General features: G+C 34.8%; 1 protein-coding gene across 3 annotated transcripts in view; it reads left to right on the forward strand.

The window, feature by feature from the left end:
- The window catches only part of EEA1 (early endosome antigen 1), a 125,016-nt gene that overhangs the window by 105,239 nt on the left and 1,248 nt on the right, over nt 1-18,529 (forward strand). For 2 of the 3 annotated variants that reach the window (XM_061205423.1, XM_061205424.1), the window contains exons 21-28: nt 102-296; nt 6,657-6,839; nt 13,272-13,457; nt 14,481-14,612; nt 15,634-15,819; nt 16,723-16,961; nt 17,218-17,338; nt 17,916-18,014. In XM_061205423.1, the coding sequence (XP_061061406.1) occupies nt 102-296; nt 6,657-6,839; nt 13,272-13,457; nt 14,481-14,612; nt 15,634-15,819; nt 16,723-16,961; nt 17,218-17,338; nt 17,916-18,014 (1,341 nt within the window). The remainder of the gene's footprint in view (nt 1-101; nt 297-6,656; nt 6,840-13,271; nt 13,458-14,480; nt 14,613-15,633; nt 15,820-16,722; nt 16,962-17,217; nt 17,339-17,915; nt 18,015-18,529) is intronic. The other variant, XM_061205425.1, reaches the window with a different exon arrangement.

The following is an 18,529-nucleotide window of genomic DNA, read 5'->3' on the forward strand; positions in this document are numbered from 1 at the left end:
TCAGTAGTTTCTACTTAGAGTAGTGCTTGGCATGAATAGGTACTCAATAAATGTGTGTTGCATGGATAAATGAATGGTAAACAGGTTTTATTTTCTTTTAGACTTCTCATCAGCTGAAGCTGGAGCTCAGTTCAATGCAGGGACAAGTCATACAAGCCCAGAATAGTTTAACGCAAAAGGAAAAAGAAGAACAACAACTTCAGAGTAACATAAATGAGCTAAAGCAATTGACTGAACAGAAGAAAAAGCAAATTGAAGCACTCCAAGGAGAGGTTAAAATTGCTGTTTCACAGAAGGTAGTGATATATTTGTTTACTTTTTATGGGAAGAAAAACTTTGCAGTTAAAATAACAGTATGATAGTAACACAGATGAGTTACAACAAAGAAAATTTTACATATGCTCAAATTTTTTTCTAAGTTAAATGTATAAATGCACTTAATTATATGCCTAAATATCTATGTCTGGATTTCCATTCACTATAACCATGTTGTTAGATAATTCTTATTTGAAATTCTAGCACTAATCATTTGTCTGATAGGCATAAAACTACCTTTTTGTAAAATAACATATAACTAACTATGTTAAGAGAATAATTTATACATTTCTAGTGTATTAGAAAATTTTAAAGGAATTTAAAAATAAATTATCATCATTAAGGGAATATAATCAAGAACAAAAATCACAAATTGAGATATATTTAAATATTCAGTAGTATAGGTTTCATATAGTTATAATTGTTTGGTTTTTTTTTTTTTTTTTTTTAATTGTTTGGTTTTTTAAGTTATATCATAATGGTTTCCATTTCCAAACCTATCCTGATTTATTATTAAGCATCCATTCTTCATCCTTAAGTAAGTTTTAATACTTGTCCAGACTAAGACTTGATAAAAGTGGATTGAACTTAATATTTGAACAAAATGAGGTTTTCCCCACTGTTGGTGTGTGCATATTAATTAGTTCATGGAGAAGAAAGATATAAGATCCCTAGTATGTAAAACAAGCAAAATATGTCATGTTATTAATAGTTGGCTTGTCACATTACTAGAGAAAAAAAAATTAACCCCACAAATACATATTTTATGTTGACCACTATTTTTATAACTATTATTATGGCCATTTTACAAAAGAGTAATTTTCTAATAACACAAACAAGAGTAGACAAATTTGTCTATCCTTTTTTTGTGTGTGTTATATATAATCATACATCAGGATATAATTATCATAGTATGTATTTTGTTCTATGATTTGATATCTTGAGGTCATTTTTTCCCAAAATCTATTAGCCTCATATTCAAGTTTTCCTTAGATCTTCATTTTTATAACATCATGACTTAGTAAATTTAAAAAAACCCAACAACTATTTTTAGCACATTTTCTTTTTTATTAAATTATTAGTTATAATAAGATTTCTTCCAGATTTATGATTAATATATATTGCCTGTACTTTGCATGGCTTTACTAGATGACACCTTAAGGATTTTGAGATTCAGAGGAAATGTTCTTATTGGTAGTTGTCTTACTTGGGACTGTTATAACAAAAATACCATAGACTAGGTGGTTTAAAAAAATAAGCGTTTATTTCTCACAGTTCTTCAGGCTGGGAAGTTTAAGATAAAGGCACTGGCATATTGAGTGTCTGGTGAGGGCCCACTTTCTAGCTTGCAGACAGCTGTCTTCTTGCTGTATCCTTATATGACTGAGAGAGATTATCTCTTGTGTTTCTTCTTATAAGGGCACTAATCCCATTCACGAGGGCTCCACCCTCATGACCTAATGACCTCCCAAAGACTCCACATCCAAATACCATCACATTTGATCTAGGCTTCAACATGAATTTGGGGGGGGGTGTCACAAACATTCATAGCAGTAGTTCACTTGTGTCAGTGTATGAATGCTAGAAAAAGGAACACCTTTAACCTTGGGGAGGACAGCATTTTGGGGGAGTGTTGGGTGGATAGCTAGTCTCTGTAAATTAGACTTGGAATTTGGAGTACCTAGAGAATCACTGAAAGGCAAGAATTGTTTGATTTTATTGAGGAGCAGTGTACTATCATGGAAAGAAGATAAATTTTAGAGCCAGGCAAATTTGAATTTAAATTCTGTGTGACACACATTAGGTTTATGGTCACAGGAAAGTGATACATCTTTCTGAGCCAAATAAAATAGGGTCATAGAGTTGTAAAGGTTGAGATAATTTGAAGCAATTATACTTCAATTAAGATCTATTAAAAAAAAAAAGATTGTGATAATGTATTTAAAGTACCTAGTACTGTGTGTGCCCAGTGCCATGTGGAAGCAAAATAGTTGTTGGATATTATATATAAGTGTAGCAAACTATGATCTAAGAGTGTCATTGTGCATGGTAAACCATACAGTGATGGTCTCTGGAAACTTTTCACTGGGCCACAGTGAAATAGGAAAACAAAGATAAAGTTTAAATGGGTATAGATGTGTATGTGTACACACACCCCCCCCCCATATATATCTATATCTATCTATCTATCTATATGAAACACACATATACATACATTTTTTTAATGTGATTGTGATTGTTTGGGAGTCACAGATAAAGGATCCAGCAAGGCTATATAAGTCATCAGTTCCTGTACCAACCTTATTTGAAACCTAATGTGGGAATACAGAATGAATAGGAAATGACCCCTATTCTCAAGTAGCCTATAATTTAATGAGGAATCAGGTATGTAAGGAAAAAGAAAACTGTAGTAAGAAGGAGAATGAGAAAAATTAGAACTTAATGGAAATTTTGACTGGCTTTCTAGAGGAGCTAGCATTTGAACTGTGTCTTTGAAGACTATCCTAATTTTGAAAGGTTAAAAAAAAGAGGAAATTAGATATTTCAAAGGAGAGGAAACAATATTAGCAAAGTTTGCGAAACTTAAAAAAATGTCATTATAGAAGATTTGCTATTGGAATACCTCATAAGTGGAGAAGTGAGGGGAGATAAGGCTACAGAATTGGATGAAGTCAGATCACAGTGGATGTTGTATAGTTGTTTCCACTTTAAATTTTTAATATTGGAAGACTAAAGGTAAAAATCTTTAGAAGGGAGAAATGTAGTCAGACCTGTTTTAGAGCAAAAACTGATAAGCTTGTGAAGGATAAATTGTAAATGACTGACCCTCCTGTATTCTCCTTTGGAACTTTGGGTTTACTTCTGTTAAACCCATTATCAAGCTGTTACATTGATCTTTTTATTTTTTTAAATTTTCTTTTATTTAACTTACCCACTAATAGATTTGAATTCCTCAAAGAGAACTGTGTTTTCTGACAAATAAGCTATCAATGATTTTTTAAAAAATGAATGAATGAATGAGCCTGTCATTTAGAGTAAGTAAAATGAAGGCCCAAATATGGACCCAGAGGGCAATTATGATCAGTGTTGAGACTTTGTAGAGGGCTTATTTGAGCCATAAAGGTGATTGAAGAGAAAGAAAACTAGATTTGTGGGGGGGAAAATGTTAAAGAAAAGAAGTAGTATTCTACCAAAAAAAAAAAAAAATGCAGTGTAGTCTTCAACACGAAAAACAATGTCCAGGAATTCTTCGTCGTGAAGACTCTAAATTGGAGGTAATGTGGGATGTTATCAGATAATGTGTGGGGTGATGAACCCCCTTTCCTCCATAGGCAGTTAGCACTACCTCCTGGCAATCTGCCTCCTAGCTCTCTTGAATCTATCCCCTTTTCTTATTTCCCAACTGCCACAGTCTTAGTCCAGGCTATTTTTTTCTCTTAATGTGGACTATTATAAAAGTCTCTTAATGGATGTCCTGGGCTCTATTTGTCCACCTCCCATCTATTTGTCATTCATTCATTCAAGAAATATTACTAGGCACCTATTCTGTGCCATGGGCACAGTTCTAGGTGTTGGAGGTGTAGCTGTGAACAGACGAGGAACCTATTCTCATGGACTTAAACTTTCTTGGGGGGAAGAAACTTAAACAGGGTGATGTGAAAGACAGTGATGGGACAGAGTCCTACTAAAAGGTTGGGTGATCAAAGAAGCCCCTCTGAAGAGATTTGAGCTGATACATGAAATACAAGAGCTATCCATATAGTGGTTGGGGCGGGACAACTAGTGCAAAGATCTTAAGGCTAGAACAAGCTTGGTATTTTCTAAAAACGGAGACCAGTATGGGTTAAGTATAGTGGAGAGAGGAAGAGTAATATGAGATGAGCTCAGAGAAGTAGACAGGGGTAAAAGCATAAACATACAAAGTTGAAGATTAAAAGATAACAGAGAATGATGTATTTTGTTCAAAGGATAATTAGAATCGATAAGGAGATTTTGAGCAGAGAATGGTGGGATCTGACTAAAGGGACATAAAGGAGCAAGCAGGAAAGGCATTGAAAAACTATTGCAGTAGTCTAGAAAGTACAAGATGATGGCGTAAACTAAAGTGTTAGCAGTGGATGATTTGGGAATATCTTTTGTAAGCTGAGTCATCAGGACTTGCTGATAGGTTAGATGGTGAGAGATGATGGAAGGAGGAGTCTAGAATAATTCTAGGTTTGTGGCTTGTGCAAGTGGATAGATGGCCATATTTATTGGGGGAAGTAGCATGTTTTTGAGGAGCAGGGTTGCTGTCAGGAATCAAGATTTCTACTTGAGATAGGTATCTGTCAATCACTCAAGTGAAGATGTCAGGGAAGTACTTGGATATAATGAGCCCAGAGGTCAGGCAGAGAGGTTGGAGCTAGAGACATAAATTCAGGAGTCAATTGTAACTAAACAATATTTTTAAAAATATATATTTTTTAACTTAACAAGGATTTATTCACAGGAATACCTGTAAGTAGAGAAAAATAACAGAAAAGCTAAACAAATGAAATGAAGAGGATCCAAACCAACTTTCACTCTGTAGCTTTTTACTTGCACCCTGTGTGCATATATCTAGGGCACAGAGGGCCACCAACATGCGCCAATACAGTGTAGGAACCCTGCATTATATCCATTAGCTTAAACATATCTTTAAGATCATGCTTTGGGGCTTCTGTGGTGGCGCAGTGGTTGAGAATCTGCCTGCCAATGCAGGGGACACGGGTTCGAGCCCTGGTCCGGGAAGATCCCACATGCCACGGAGCAACTGGGCCCGTGAGCCACAATTACTGAGCCTGCGCGTCTGGAGCCTGTGCTCCGCAACAAGAGAGAACACGACAGTGAGAGGCTCGCGCACCGCGATGAAGAGTGGCCCCCGCTTGCCGCAACTACAGAAAGCCCTCGCACAGAAGCGAAGACCCAACACAGCCAAAAAAATAAAAATAAATAAATAATTTAAAAAAAAAAAAAAAAAAAAAAGATCATGCTTTGAACAAAAAAAGAAAGCTTAGAAGGCAATATGTTGAGTGGGAATAAACATTGAAATATAGCAATCATGTCTTCAACTTCTACAATTGTCTTTATGTGCCAACTAACATTTATGCAGCCTTTTACAGATCTTTTACCATGTAATTTAAGTTTTAGAAGTTTTGATAAAATCACTAGTAGTATATAACCATGCAGAAAGCACATCACACTGACAGCACAGAGGCAAAGATTTTGCACAGATATATCTGCTTTCCACATTGTGCAGGTTACACACAATACAATATCAATCTTATTCCTAACAGATCCCAAAAAAGATATTTCAAGGCCTAGCTGTAAACTACAGTACTTTATATCTATATTCTTAATAAAAATGAGTCTAGTTGGGATCTTCTAAATAGAGACTGTATATAGAATAAAAGAGGGCTAGAGACTGAACCCTGGGGTCATACAGTATTGAGAGATCAAACAAAAGAGGAGGAGCTAGTAAAAGATTTTAAGATGGAATGACCAGTGAGGTAGGAGGAGAATCTAAAACACAAGATGTCCTTGAAACCAGGTTGAAGAATGTTTCTAGGAGGGGGCATCATCAACTGTTTGAAGGACTGCTGGGATGTTCAATAAGATGTGGACAAGGACATGAATATTGTATTTTGGAACAAGGGGGTCGCTGATGGCTTCAACAGCAGTTTCATTGAAGTGTATTTATTTTAAAAGCCAAGTGCTTCTTTTCATGCTATGCTTACATATATTTTATTTATGTCATAATTTGTGCATATCTCCTGAATCTTCTTAAAGACTGAAGATTTAGAGTTTAGAGGAGTTGTACCTTTGCAACATTTTCTTCTTTTTCTGCCTTGATGTTAATAAAGATGACCTGTAGAAAGTTCTTAAGTTATTCTTGAATTTCAAGGAGTAGAAACAATATACTTCAACTTAGTAATGGCTTTTTAATTATTTCATGTAGAAATTTCCCATAGTTCAACCTTAAATTATATCATCTTTTAAAGCATACAGCACTGTATCTTCCATCAGAATGTAGTTGTTACTTTCAGTCTCCTGAGACCTTGGTACTTGGGAATTCTCAGTGAAATTTTTTTTTCTTTATTTAGTTGCTTTTTCATTTTTTGTCTTTTAAATTGGGACTTGTTGAATTTTGTAATTCTTTAATTTTGTAACTATAAGGTAAGTTACACTTTATTAAAGTAAAATTTTAGGGCATAACTACAATTCAGTTTGTTCTTAGGAATCTTAGTTGTGTGGATTTCATTCTATATTTGTAACTGGTTTTTGGTATGCATACTGTTTTAAATAACTATTGTATGTTTCAGACAGAACTTGAGAATAAACTACAGCAGCAGTCAACACAAGCAGCACAGGAACTTGCAGCAGAGAAACAGAAAATATCAGTGTTACAAAATACCTATGAAAAAAGTCAGGAAAGTCTAAAACAGCTTCAGTCTGATTTCTATGGGAAGGAATCTGAACTTCTTGCCACAAGGCAAGATCTTAAGGTATAGTGAACTATATTATATCATAAAAACCAATAAGTTGTTTATAGACATTCATTAAATGATTGATTTGAACCCAAATGGGCATGGGAATGTTAGTGTTTATGGAATATCATGCTTGTTTTCTGTTGAATTATTATATTTGGAGAAACATGCTTTTTAAATTGTTTTATATAACAAAATATATATGTAAATATAGGCATTTAAAAATAACATCTTTAATAGAAATAATTTGGAAATTGTTAATTGCTACATTGGCTTATCTAAGGACTTTGCTGCCTTTATGTAAAAAAAATAACTTTTAAAACGGACTGCTGTTAAAAAATCTAAGGAGTTTTAAATGTAAACCACTTGTGAAAATGCAAGCAATTTTACTGTTGCTTGTCAAGCAATATTAACTTTAGTTTTATATATTAGTCAACTTCCCAAGACTACTGGAATGCATAATGATTAAAATTAGGAGATTATAGCTCAAAGTAAACTTAACCTTAATTGTCTCTAAACATATATGGATATTTTGTCCTTGGCAATACTGTTTGATTAAAGTATCATTTTTACTAAAATGAAGGCTATGGAAAAAGGGTAAACAATTTTTATGTAGTATTAAGGTATCAATTCTCTAAGGGAAATGGAACATTTGTATTCTCTCGCAGAAGAGTTAGCCATTTCTCTTTTTTGTCATAGTGAAATAGTATGCTTTTTGATTCTTTCCTATGTTTGGATTTTTGTTTCTTTACTTAATTTAAAATGCCTTATTGAAAAATTCTCAAATTCTGTTGAGAATCACAGAATATTTTTATATATAATATACATAAATATACTATGTCTATACTTTATTCATAGGCTGCTATAGGGAAGGCTTTATGAAGGAGGTAGGACTTGACCAGGTCCTGAAGGATATAAGAATTTGAATACACAGAGAGTCCTGAGAAAGATCAGTTCACTCAGGGGCTCATTTGAGAAAAGGTGCAGCAGTGGGAACCAGCAAAGCCAGGAGGCAGTCACCATAATTGTCTTGCTAGAGTGCTGGTTTGTGTTTGGAAGTTAAAGTTAAAAAGGTTGGGATCAAACTGTGAGGTATCTTAGATGCCTAGCAAGGACGACTGACTGGACTTTATATTGGGTTGGCGGCGGGTGGGGGAGTGGGGGGATGAAGAGTCTAAGCAGAGGAATAAAATGAAGAAGATATAATTTAGGCAACAACCTGGAACTGGTTTATAGATAGCAGCTTGGTTTGGATCTGGCGTAAACTAGTGCTGGGGAGATTAGTTAAGAGGCTATCTCCCTTCCTTCCTCCATAAACTCCAGTAATCTAGCTGTGAGCTGATTAGAACTGGAGTTAAAGAGGATGGAACAGAAGAGATTAATGGGAGAGAGAATATGAAACAAAAGGGCTGAATAACGTACAGCGTGCAAGGAAGTGAAGGAATCAGTGGTGACTAATGATCTGACAAAGAAACAGGAGATTGGGTAAAAGAATTTTCATAGGGCCAACAGTAGATATTTTATATATATAAAGTTCGCAATTAGCAAGAGTTCTTTTAAAAAAATACCACCTGACATTTAGAAAGTATCTTAACTTGCTATATTCTCTAAGTAGCTTTAAATTATTATTAGTTTTCCTTTACAATACTGTTGAAAGTCAGGGAGGGTTTGTGGAAGAGTTTGGACTTTATCCTAAAGGCAGGAGGGAACCACTGAAAGGATTTGCTCGGATTTGTATTTTAGGCCAGTAACTGGCTGCAGGAGAAGGAATGGATTGTAGGGGAACGTGGCTGAACGTTGGGATGAGAGAGGAGACTTTGTGGTAGTCCAAGTGCGGATGGTGGCGGCTCGGGCTGGTAGTAGTAAGGATGCAGAATGTGCATGAATTCAAAGGACATTGAGGTGGTAGAGAAGATGAAACCTAATGACTGATTGTAGAAGTTCTGTAGAAATCACGTTTTTTCTTCATATGGATGTATTATTTACCCAAGAGCATAACACAGTAATAAGACTTAGATCTTTTAAATCAGTATTTTTTTCATTAAGCCAACAATTATTTTTATTATGCGCGAAAGCTACATCATGTTCTAATTTTATACACGAAAGAAAAATTCAAATGTAAACATGGGCAAGAAGAGAAAGACAGAGGGATAAGGCTGTTGTGGAGTTTAACAACTGTTGAGAGGCCGTGGATAGACTCTCTCTTCCAAAGCTTCCTTTTGCAGATGAAACTGAGGCCCTGCTTGGTTAGTGACAGGCCTAGTGTTTGCACAATAACAGAATGATGATTGGATCTCAGCTCTTCTGATTCATAGCCCTTTATTCTTTTTTTTTTAAAATTAATTAATTAACTAATTTGGCTGCATTGGGTCTTCGTTGCTGCGCGCAGGCTTTTCTCTAGTTGCGGTGAGTGGGGGCTACTCTTCCTTGCGATGTGCAGGCTTCTCATTGCGGTGGCTTCTCTTGTTGCGGAGCACGGGCTCTAGGCGCTTGGGCTTCAGTAGTTGTGGCACACGGGCTCAGCAGTTGTGGCCCTCAGTCTCTAGGGCGCAGGCTCAGTAGTTGTGGTGCACGGGCTTAGTTGCTCTGCGGCATGTGGGATCTTCCCGGACCAGGGCTCGAACCTATGTCCTCTGCATTGGCAGGCGGATTCTTAACCACTATGCCACTGGGGAAGACCAGTAGCCCTTTATTCTTTTACCATCATTTCACTAGAATTTTTTTTATAAAATAGGATATTGAAAAGTATAAAACAGGATATTGAATTTTTTTTATAAAATAGGATATTGACAAATTTTTATAAAGTAGGATATTGACAAAATATCCTATTTTATTTTTTTATAAAATAGGATATTTGGAAGTTAATCCTTCCAAAATGACAGGTATCTGAACTACTTAAGTTAATATTTAAAAAAAGAAAGAAATTCCTAGGAAAGTTCAAATAATATTTATAGGCCAGAATAAGGGATCAGCCATTCTTTTTCTTTTGCTTCAGTGATTATTATATGACCTTATGTATAAGAGAGAAAGGGAGAGGTTCAGAACCTTGTAACATGACACCTAAGTCAAGGCTGCCATCTGTGGGCTGACGGTGTATACCAAGACACCAGTAGAATGGAAGACGGGCTGGCTTGATCTATGCCTTTAGCCCCATCTGCTGGATTATTTATGAAATACTAAAATTTGTTGACTGGATATTTCAAACTGGCTATGCTGTGTGCTATTCTTTGTTTTCCAGGAAAGGTAGAAGTGGCGTTTAACTGTAAATTTTGCACCCTCAGTGAAGTGAAAATTCTAGGATAAAAAGTTTAGAATTAAATGTAAATCTTCTTAGCCTAGTACTGTTCTTTATGTCATTTCATCAGACATCAAGAAAAATAACTAAAAATTTTAAAGTTTTATTTTGAAAGAAAAAGGAAAAATTGTTGAACAGACCCCCCCAAAAAAACCAAAAAACAAAAAACCAATAGCTACCACAGAACAGTGCAGAAAATCTTTTTTTGCTACATTACTATAATGTGATTGGGGTATTCAGGATCAGGGTTGGTACTCGATCTACTCAGGGATTTGCTTATTCCAGTGTCAGTGGGTGGGTTAAAGATAGCCCCAGTAAACCATCTAATGGGAGAGGGAGTTCTCCAAGGGAAAAGATGCTGAGCAGATGAAACTAATATAGTCTGAAGCAAGAAAGATAAAAGGAAAATTTGAAACGGCAGTATACTGCTGAATGACATAGATGAATATTCAGAGGCAAGGTTGAACAACATGTTTTGGCTCAGAAAACAGTGCAGATTTTGAACTTGACTTTAAAGATTTAGTCACTAGGATTTTGTGAGTTCAGAGTTTTATAGGCTGTTATTTAAACCATGGGCATTTTGGAATTCTGTGGTCAGAGATTGGGGGTATTCTTGCTTTTAGGCTCTAGCAAGTGTTGGTATTCTTTAGCATTAGATCAGGACCTCTGTTACCTAATTACAATTGCTATAGACAGTATGGGCTAGGCTTTGTCAAATTTTATTCTTTTTCTCTGAAATCACTCTCACCTTTTGTGATACTTAGGTCAGTTCCCACATGCCCACAAAGCCTTCTTTAAACATTCCACAGAGAACACTCACACTCGTTTTTCTGTGCATTTGGCACATAGCAAATGCTCTAATACCCTGTACAACTTCCATTTTATACCCTGGTTCTGTTTTCCAGGCTGTATGGTCAGCTTCTTTAAGTCCAGGACCATCTTTTACCCTCCTGTCTACCTTGGTAGTATACTCAATTAAAGCTTAGCTGCTTGATTAGTAAAGGACTAGATGACTTTAAGTCTTTTCCAAAAAGGAAGTCTTACAGTTCTTAGTGTTCTAGTGGAAGCCATTGAAAATGGAAATTTGATTTACATCAGAAAAGACTTCTGAACTGGGTTATTTGTAAGGAATAATCTCTTTCAGGAAGCTTAAGTAAAGCCCTTTAAATAAAGTTTTCATTTATTCATTTAGTTTTCATCGATTCTTTATCAAATGCTTACTATAGCCAAGCCTAGATGGCAGTGATTCCTCCTGAATTGTATCTTCTGCCTTTTTTTCAAAGAAACTGTATCTACAGAATAAGAAAGATAAACTTCTTCTAGATGGTGGAAGAGCATCGTAAAGTTATTTCCCTTAGCAGCTGAGAGTGGCAAGGTTCCTGCCATTTTCCATTCCCCACCTGTTACCATATCCACCTCCAAATCAAAACCTAATGAGTCAAAAAGTTGCTCTTTCCCCCAGCTTCAGCTTCTTGAAATATTTGGGCCTTCGAACAGTTAGTAACTATGGACTGTGTCAACTGACAGCGCTACTTCTACCACACAGATGAGAAGTTAAGAGGATGGGGGTGATGGCCTTGTTAGAAGTAGAGCCTCAGATGTCTGGTTGACTTTCCTCTTTTAGTTCACTTAATCAGGTTGGCAGATTTGAAATACATTTTTTCCCCCCAAGACAAAAACCCCTTTCTATTTATTAAATAAACCTTTTAGCATGTCAAGGGCCATCATAGATCCTACAAAACATATATGCATATATAATGTCATGTTTATCTCTTTTTAAATTGCTTTTTTCCTATGTCTCCCCATATCTTCTCATTATGTATATGTTCTCTGAGTGTGTTTGATATGGTTCTTGCTTATTTGATATTCTTCGTATCACGTAGCTAGTAAATACTTACAGATTATTTCCAGAAGCTTTGGAATTGCTTCAGTTTTATTATTTTATACTTGCCTATGCAAAATACTACAAGTATTTTGCATAGGCAAAAGAGTTATCTAGCTTTCTTTCTCTTTTACATCACCTTACTGAAGGGCATAACATACTAGCTTTTTTTTTTAATTTAACTTTTTTAACATCTTTATTGGAGTATAATTGCTTTACAATGTTGTGTTAGTTTCTGCTATACAACAAAGTGAATCAGCTATATGTATACATATATCCCCATACTCCTCCCTCTTGCACCTCCCTCCCACCCTCCCCTCTAGGTGGTCACAAAGCACCGAGCTGATCTCCCTGTGCTATGCTGCTGCTTCCCACTAGCTATCTAGTTTACATTTGGTAGGTGTATACATGTCACTGCCACTCTCTCACTTCGTCTCAGCTTTCCCTTCCCCCCACCGCCGTGTCCTCAAGTTCATTCTCTACGTCTGTGTCTTTATTCCTGTCCTGCCCCTAGGTTCATCAGAACTATTTTTTTTTTAGATGCCATATATATGTGTTAGCATACGGTATTTATTTTTCTCTTTTTGACTTCACTTTGTATGACAGACTCTAGGTCCATCCACCTCACTACAAATAACTCAATTTTGTTTCTTTTTATGGCTAATATTCCATTGTATGTATGTGCCACATCTTCTTTATCCATTCATCTGTCGATGGACACTTAGGTTGCTTCCATGTCCTGGCTATTCTAAACAGTGCTGTAATGAACATTGTGGTACATGACTCTTTTTGAATTATGGTTTTCTCAGGGTATATGCTCAGTAGTGGGATTGCGGGGTCATATGGTAGTTCTATTTTTAGTTTTTTAAGGAACCTCCATACTGTTCTCCATAGTGGCTGTATCAATTTACATTCCCACCAACAGTGCAAGGGGGTTCCCTTTTCTCCACACCCTCTCCAGCATTTATTGTTTGTAGATTTTATGATGATGGCCATTCTGACCGGTGTGAGGTGATACCTCATTGTGGTTTTGATTTGCATTTCTCTAATGATTAGTGGTGTTGCGCATCCTTTCATGTGTTTATTGGCAATCTGTTTATCTTCTTTGGAGAAATGTCTATTTAGGTCTTCCGCCCATTTACTATCTTTTTAAAGTATATTACTTTCCACTGTGCTTATGCATAACTGTTATGTATAACTGTCAACTATTATGTTTCTGTTGAAATTTGCCAAAAAATGACATATAATAATTTGGGGAAATTGTTTTTATAAGTCTGTAGAAGAGAAGCTTTCTCTAGCACAGGAGGACTTGATTTCAAATAGAAATCAAATTGGAAACCAAAATAAATTGATTCAAGAACTAAAGACCACCAAGGCTACTTTGGAGCAAGATTTAGCAAAGAAAGAACAGCAATTGAAGGAGCAGAGTAAAGCACTGCAAGATATACAGAAAGAAAAGGTATTTTATTTTCTGACTAAATCTAGAATCTTAGCATTTAAAATTAAGAACCAGCTTTTTCTAAGGGTAAGTAGGGGTGTATTTTATATAAATGATGCTAAGTTATAAAGTTGAAAGCATTGTATTATGACCAGCACGTTTAAAGATCAGTTAAAATTTTATATGAATGAGAAATTCAAATTCTAGGAAACATTTTATTTTTGGTTTCATAATTGAAATTTTATATTCCCATCAGCTGATATTATTCTGAAGTGTACAATTCCTGAAGTTCTTGGTATATTTTATTTGTGCAGTTCCTGAATTATGTGTTTTCTTTTGGCTGCACTGTGTGGCTTGTGGGATCTTAGCGCTCTGACCAAGGATCAAACCCAGGCCCTCGCCAGTGACAGCACGGAGTCCTAACCACTGGACCGCCAGGGAATTACCTCTGAATTATCTTTAATTTAAAAATTGGTGGATGTTTTTGTAGCGATGGCGCTGGTGAGGCTGGAATGAAATTTATGATTTGTGCCTCAAGGTTAGAAAATTCTGACAGAACTATAGTTTAGAGGCCTTTAATTACAAGGGCTTTAGATCAGGCAGATCTTGTTTTAGTTTTATGGTTCTACTTTTAATAGCTTATTTAACTTCTCTAAGTCTTTGTTCCTTTACCTATAAAATGAGGATTAAAAAGAGCTACCTAGCATAGAGATTAAATTAGATAATGTATAATACTCCTCCCTAGGTGCCCTATATAAAGATAGTGATGATGATGATAATAATAAGCATAAGATGGTAGCTTTAGCTAAACTTTAGCCAGGCACTATTAATTTTAATAGTTACTGTAACTATTTAATCCTTATAACGATCTTATTGTTCATATTGTATAAATAAGGACACAGAGGCAAGAGAAGGTAAATAATTTGCTCAAGTTAACTAAGGTGGAAGGGGCAGAGACAGTCATAAATAGTAGCAGTCATTTTTGTTACATTACTTTTAAGTATTTACTTTAAAACTTTTTTAAATAAATCATTTTTTCTATAGTCACTGAAAGAAAAAGAACTAGTAAATGAAAAATGTAAATTGGCAGAGATAGAGGAAATTAAGTGTAGACAAGAAAAAGAAATTGCTAAATTGAGTGAAGAACTCAAGTCTCACAAGCAAGAAAGCATAAAGGTATGTGAAGATAATCATTGTTTTTCCTTTTGTATTGTATTAGTGTTAAAAAGATTTGTGTATATATACGTATGTGTATGTGTGTAGACGCACACACACTTTATTTATTTATTTATTTATTTATTTTAGGACATACTATGTGCCAGGCACATTGTTTTGCTGTTTTTTGACAAATGCTCACTCTCACAGTGCTCTTGTGTTGCATAATATCTATACACATATTGAAACTATGTTACCTTTGTTTTCAAATTACTGAATAAAGCAAAGTAACCCTAAAAGTTTAGATTTTGTTGAGGTGATAATCGACAAGAGCTATCCATTATGCTTATAGATAGTAAACTTCAAAATATGTAAGAGTTTAGAATTAAGATTTTAAGGGATTGGTTTTTTAATAGTTTTTCTTCCTAAAATCCTTTAATAATCTGTTGTTTAGAACATTTTTCCTATCATTAGCATGGCTGGCATGCCACCTGAAAATATTAACTGCTTATAATTTGCTTTGTAAAATGTTTGTAAAATGTCATTTTCTTAGAGAAAGGTTGGATTTTCCCTTGAGTGCTCTCATAATACCTCTTATGTCTATCAGTATACTTGCCATTTTGCTTTATAATTACTTACCTCTTTATGTCATTATGTTCTTCCAGACTGACTTCCTTAAAGCAGGGAATGTATATAATTCATCTTTATATATATCCCTAGAACCTAACACAGTGTGTGATACCTAAATGTTGAACCAATAAATGCTTCCTAAATGAAGAAAGGGAAAATAGGGGGTAGAAATTTTTCACATAATTTAATCAAAACATATGCATGCAAAGCATTACTTGAATTTAAATGATTGTTGAGCAGGAAGTACATAATATTTCACCTTTTTAATCAACTGTTTGAAATACTGAACTTTAAGACTCTCATAAGAGGCTAAAACTCTTTGTTTATATTGTAATAAGTTGCATAAATTTCAGCTACTTTTTTTTTTTTTTTACTATAAAGGATGATTTATTTTGGCCTTACTTTCTCATAGGAGGTAACAAATCTCAAGGATGCCAAACAGCTTTTGATTCAGCAGAAATTAGAGCTTCAAGGGAAAGTAGATTCCCTGAAGGCAACCCTTGAACAGGAGAAGAAAACCCAGCAAATGCTAAAAGAGCAGATGAAAAAGGAAGAAGATGAGCTGAAGAAAGAATTTATGGAGAAGGAAGCTAAACTGGTAAGTTAGTGGTGGGAGGTGTGTTTTGTAATTGATTTTGTAAATTAATCCAGTAAGAGAGGATTTTTCTACTTAAAAGTTATGATTCAAATGCTCACCTAACATTTAATTTTTGATTTAAATTAAGAGATCTGATTTGTTTAAATAGCTGACATGTGATTGGAAATATTTTATTCTATGATTATATTTTGGTTTATATAAGTGAAAATTCAATAAAACATGATGGGGGGGACACTTTTAGTGCCAGAAAAACAAACAAACCTATAACTATGTAGATTGAGGTAAATGGCATGAATGCTAATCATGTTAAACTCATTTGTTTGGTCAAACTGAAATGTTGATAAGGGGGAACGGAAACTTCAGTTTGGAATTACAATGACCAAAGTCTACTTTTCCTTCCCTAACTTGTGCATGCCAAATGGGAAGCATCTGGCTTTCCTCTGTTGAATTAAGTCCAAATATCCCCAGATAAATTGACTGCTGAATGTTTTCGTTGAAGAATTGCAATTTCAAGTTCACACAGTGATTTGAAGTATTGTTTTTTTGGCAAGTTGATAGGACACAAAAGGATGCATTTGGAATTTGAGACATAAGAAAATGCCAGCTTTGTCTCCAGGGCACCTTGCTTTCCCTAACTATGTGTTCTTCCCCTGCTCTAGTGGAAAAAAGGAAAATCTCAAATTGCTTTACTTTAGTTTGATTTTATAAGAGGCTTGCTGATCACCATTTCAGTGTCATGACCATTGTCAGTTCAAATTACACAGATGTTTGTGGAATCAGTTTTATTAGTGCCTTCTTCGCTGAAGAAGTATTATTTATGTTGCCAATATTTAAAATTCAACAACTTAAATTTTGCACTACTTTTGTAATAGGTTTTTTACCCACTGTTTTTCCTTTTCTCAGCTTTCCGAAATAAAAGAAAAAGAAGTAGGAATGAAGCAGCATGAAGAAAACGAGGCTAAACTTACCATGCAGATTACAGCATTAAATGAAAACTTGGGCACCATAAAGAAGGAGTGGCAGTCCAGTCAACGGAGAGTCAGTGAGCTTGAGAAACAGACGGACGACTTACGGGGTGAAATTGCAGTATTGGAAGCAACGGTTCAGAATAATCAAGATGAAAGGAGGGCACTACTAGAAAGGTGGTTGATGTCTAGTAAAATTAGTTTATTTCCATGCTAAGTGATAAAAAGGTTGTTGTAGTCCACATTTAAAAAAATAGAAGTCTTGAGAAAAGTGCTCCTGCAGGTATTTAAGTAGTCATTGAAAAATTAACCCTTACAACAGAGTTGAAATTAATGTATTATGCTTAAAGTTACTAAAGTAGTTCATTATCTGTGTTCAGAGAGGGTCTTTAATGATTTTTTAAAAATGAATTGTTTTTGCAATCTATTCCAGGTGTCTTAAAGGAGAAGGTGAAATAGAAAAGCTTCAAACCAAAGTACTAGAATTGCAAAGAAAGCTGGATAATACAACTGCAGCAGTGCAGGAACTGGGCAGAGAGAATCAGTCCCTTCAGGTAAGTCACCTGGTGTATGAGGCAGTTTTTTAGTCTAGAATTTACCTCTCAGTGAAAAGCATATTTTCAACATTTAAAAAAAATCTCATATTTAATAATACTTTTGAATGGCTACTGCCTGTGTAGCAGTATTGCAGGTGTTACGGGTAATTAAATATAAGATTTAAAGAACTTATCTGAGACCCCAATGATTAGAGAGCCACGTCATTCATGAATTGTCATTATTGGGAAAAGTCAAGAACACAAAGGAATGAATGAGTTGCTATGTGATAAAGAAGTGATCTGATTATATGCTCAGAGTTCCAAGGAAGGATTGATCCTTAGGGTTAGAATGAATGGGAAATCACCAAAGGTTAGAAATTACCAATGCCTTTGAGGAATAAAACTTGCTTTGCTTTATTTATTTATTTATTGTCATTCAGACTTAATTATGTAACAACTTTTGATAATGGAAGTTGACCAAAGTATTTCTGATTTTTAAAATTTTATCCATTTTAAAACTTGGCCACCAAATTAGAAATTATCAATCATTCTTTACAGCATTGAATATTATAATGTTTTTTTTTTTTTTTAATAGATCAAACATACACAAGCGTTGAATAGAAAGTGGGCTGAAGACAATGAAGTACAAAACTGTATGGCCTGTGGGAAAGGCTTTTCAGTAACAGTGAGACGGGTAAATGGTTTTGTTATATTGCTATAGTTCTTGATTTTATTCCTCAGTGACAATGTTTTAACCATTGAAATTGTCCTGCATTTGACAGATTTTAAAAGTTTTGCCATTTATTAACTTTAATTTACAACTACATAGAATAATTAAGTTTCATGAAATCTTGTTCCTGGTTAGTGTGTTTCAATTTTAGTTTTAAATTCAGTTATTACCTTCCTACTGAGTTACTCTCTTGGATAATCATTTTCTGAACCAGTGCATCAGTATTAAACTCATACGTTTTAGTCATCATTAGGTTCTCTTAAAGGAAGAAAAAGCAGAGATAAAAAAATCATTTAAAATAATGCCATTATGTGATGTTTCAAGTTTATATTCCTATTGAAGAAATTATGCCTGAAACATTTTGCAAATAGGAAGTTTTTCACCTGATAGAAGTGCTTTATTAAGCACTTTATTAAGGCATTAAAATGCCTCCTAAGGTTCTTCTGAGAATTCCAAGATAAATTCCATATTAAATGTTT

The sequence above is a fragment of the Eubalaena glacialis genome, chromosome 11, assembly GCF_028564815.1.
Source record: "Eubalaena glacialis isolate mEubGla1 chromosome 11, mEubGla1.1.hap2.+ XY, whole genome shotgun sequence".
NCBI classification, from domain to species: Eukaryota; Metazoa; Chordata; class Mammalia; order Artiodactyla; family Balaenidae; genus Eubalaena; species Eubalaena glacialis.